The following is a 3,551-nucleotide window of genomic DNA, read 5'->3' as shown; positions in this document are numbered from 1 at the left end:
TCGACCGGGTGCCGACGTCACCATTCCATCCGCAACGGAGAAAGACGTGTCTTACAGTGTGGAAAGCATGTATGTTTATAAAGAAAGGGCTTGTATACTTTTATTTGCGTCGCGTCACTCGTTCGCGGGTGTATTTCTGCAAGCAAAGACAGTTTTATATGATTCAGGCTCTGAATCAGCCCGACCAAGCGCTTGACGTCAGTTGTGCGTTATGAGCGAAATGACAGCCCAAGGCTGAACGCTCCCCAGGTAGGAAACCTTGATGCCAAAAAACGGAAGAAGGAAGATAAAGAAGAGCAAAGAAATAACAGGAGCAAGCCGGTATTTTGTGTCTTCGAGACGTCTCCATTTATGAACCAAAAATGCACCTTGTATTGGGTGGTTTACTGAGCTTCATGTATTCTTCATCTTCACTTGATGGAAGAGGGATGGAGACACTCGCCCATTCTGTGGTTTGTGGCAGTCTTTGTTTTATAATATTTCTCTATTGGAGTATTGCTTACAGTAAGATTTATCACCATAATGAGCTTAGTTATCATCCCAGAGTAAATGTGTGAAGTATAGCCCATTTTTTCCATGCAGCAGGGGACTAAAAATGGAATCAGTCTATAAATAGCTCATTCAATCGCTTTTCATTATAATACGCATACTAAATATATTTAACATTAAATAATCGAACCTACTGAAATATCTAGAAAGCGTTTGTATTAGAAGATTTCAAAGTTGGCATATTTTTAATATTTTTAATATTTTATCTAATATTAATTAAACATATGGGACAAAGTTTTCTTTAGGTACGCACAGGTTCTTGTACTATACAACAGAAGGTTAAGTGTATTTAAACTATTGATCAGGGCCGGAGTGGGACTCATTTTCAGCCCTGAAGTTTCATTACTTAGACCGGCCCACTTTAGTTCATGACTGTCTGTAAAATAATATAATTAAATTCTAAGTAGCCTATATAAGTCTGCAGTAGTGCACTGTTCTCTGCAGCCTTGCAGTTCATTGTATTTTTCAAATAATTCAATGAAAGATCAGTAGCCTAAATAATTGTGATTTTTGCCGTAATTGTGGAGCCCTACCATAAGGTATTTTAATATTATTCAATTAAACTTATTAAAAAACTACTAACAAGGAACAAATGTTTTTGTTTTTCCCTATATTTCTATTTTTAAAAAATAGTGAGATTACCCATTGGGTTGCAAAAGTTTGTAAACCCCTGATAAACAATACACAAGCAAGATTTATCAAGTATGCAAGGTAAACAGATGGAAAATAAAAATCTATATCTTAACTTTTAATACTTAGATCATGTATATTGCCAAATAACGTAAGGTAGGCCTACCTTGTGCCTGTAAGGAAACCTCAACCATTGAATATCCGACGCATTAACTACTGGGTAAATTCACTGATACGTCCATAATAACAACAAAGAAGACAAAATCTTTGTTTGTATATTAGTTATAATATATGTACACTATAAGTGCCTTTCATTAACTTACACTTGCCTGCATGTATGTACCACAGGCTTACTGTGTATATAAAATTTGTAAGTACAGTAGTGTTTGTTATTAGTTATTATATGCGTACACTATAAGTACCTGAAATTAATTTACACTGGCCTGTAAGTACTGCACATTTACCATGTATATACAATTTGTAAGTACAGTAGTGTTTTTGTTAGTTACAGTATACATACACTATAAGTACCTGTCATTACATTACATTTGCATGTAAGTACTAAATACTTAAGTTGTACCTTCATTTGTAAGTACAGTAGTGTTTCTTGTTAGTTACAGTATACCTACACTATAAGTATATATCTGGTATAACCCAGTACTTATCTAAAGTTACATAATTACTGCCAATATGTAGCACTGGTAGGTACCGTAATGATACAGTACCATTTAATTATCATGTAGATTCTTAAAAATAAGTACCACATATTTGTCTGTAAGTACAACATATTTACCATAAATGTACAAGGCATAGTACACTTCCTTTAAAATAAAGTGCTATTGAAAAGGGCGTGTCCTGCGTTTTAGATGTTGATGTGCCCTAATGCAAGAATTCTTCCATTAAAATGGCCAGGACACAATCAACTTGGGACATATCCCACCCTGAAAGTACGCGAGTGTGGCTGGATAATATTGTGAGTACAGACTTTGTCTGTATCTGACTGTCTATGGTCTAATCCTTATCCATCTGTCTCTCTTTCTCTTCTAGTGATTCACTTTCCTGCCGCAACAATGAGTAACCTCTTCCAGAACGCCTCTTTTTTGAACCTGGATGTGCTGGAGGCAAAGAACATGTCGCCTGTCCCGTCCTGGGAGATAGAGCCGGTGCCTGTTACCAGCATCAACCCGTGGAACGTGCTTCTGTGCGTGACAGGCACACTTATGTCCTGCGAAAACGCAGTGGTGATCGCCCTGATTGTCTACACGCCCACCTTGAGAGCACCCATGTTTGTCCTTATTGGGAGCCTGGCATTCGCTGACCTCCTTGCCGGCCTGGGCCTGATACTTAATTTTATAGTCACTTACATAATCGATTCGGATTTTGTCACTTTGCTGTCGGCGGGGCTCCTCATTACGGCATTCTCTGCATCTGTGCTCAACATCCTTGGCATCACTGTGGACCGATACTTGTCGCTATACAATGCATTGACATATCACACCGAGCGCACGGCGGCTTTCACCTACATCACCCTAATACTTATGTGGGTCATCAGCGCCACTCTCGGCTCACTTCCGGTCCTAGGATGGAATTGCTTGGAGGACGAGACCACCTGCAGCATCTGTCGACCCGTGAACAAGAACAACGCAGCAGCACTCGCTGTGTCCTTCCTACTAATATTTGCTCTCATTCTGCAGCTGTACCTTCAGATCTGCAAGATCGCCTTCCGGCACGCCCAGCAGATCGCGTTTCAGCGTCAGTATATGACTACCTCACACTCGTCTTCCACCACGAAAGGGGTCTCAACCCTCACCACCATACTAGGCACCTTCGCCTTCTGCTGGATCCCACTTGCAATGTACTCGCTGGTGGCGGACGCTCAATCCCCTGCGATCTACACCTACGCCACAGCTCTTCCAGCTATCTGTCACTCGTTATTAAACCCAATGATATATGCCTTTAGGAACCCTGATATTCTGAGATCTTTAAGGATTGCTTGTTGTGGGTGCATGCCTTACAGTTTGACCATGCGACCCAGGACACCCAGCGATGTGTAGCACGTCTACATTACAGCACAATTTAGGCAGTCACCTGTCTGTAACTCCCAAAAGCACATATCATGTATAATCCACCTATTGTAATCCATTGAAGCGAGGACACATTTTTATGTGGTATGTTTGGTATACACTTTTATATAGGATTGATGTTAGACACAGGTTGCTAGGAGTAGTCTTCACGGGTCCACTTAGATCCGAAAACCCAAGGTCCGACCCGAGACCCGATCAGGTTGGGTCTAAAAGTTTCACATGTGCCTCAGACACGGGTCGGGTACAATAATAGCGGAATCGGGTCTCGGGTAATTGAAATGAATGTGT

At 40.6% G+C, this 3,551-nt stretch overlaps 1 protein-coding gene across 1 annotated transcript; it reads left to right on the top strand.

Annotated features, from left to right (window-relative positions):
• Window positions 1–3,339, top strand: gpr185a (G protein-coupled receptor 185 a). The gene is made up of 2 exons (XM_055181157.2): window positions 1–452; window positions 2,227–3,339. Exon 2 carries the CDS (start codon window positions 2,250–2,252, stop codon window positions 3,231–3,233), a length of 984 nt encoding a protein of 327 aa, XP_055037132.1. The 5' UTR covers window positions 1–452; window positions 2,227–2,249; the 3' UTR covers window positions 3,234–3,339.
• Window positions 3,340–3,551: the final 212 nt, after the last annotated feature.

This window comes from Misgurnus anguillicaudatus, chromosome 9, assembly GCF_027580225.2.
Source record: "Misgurnus anguillicaudatus chromosome 9, ASM2758022v2, whole genome shotgun sequence".
In the NCBI taxonomy this organism is placed as follows: domain Eukaryota; kingdom Metazoa; phylum Chordata; class Actinopteri; order Cypriniformes; family Cobitidae; genus Misgurnus; species Misgurnus anguillicaudatus.
Note: the sequence above shows the minus strand (reverse complement) of the source record. Positions and strands in the feature narration are given on the sequence as shown.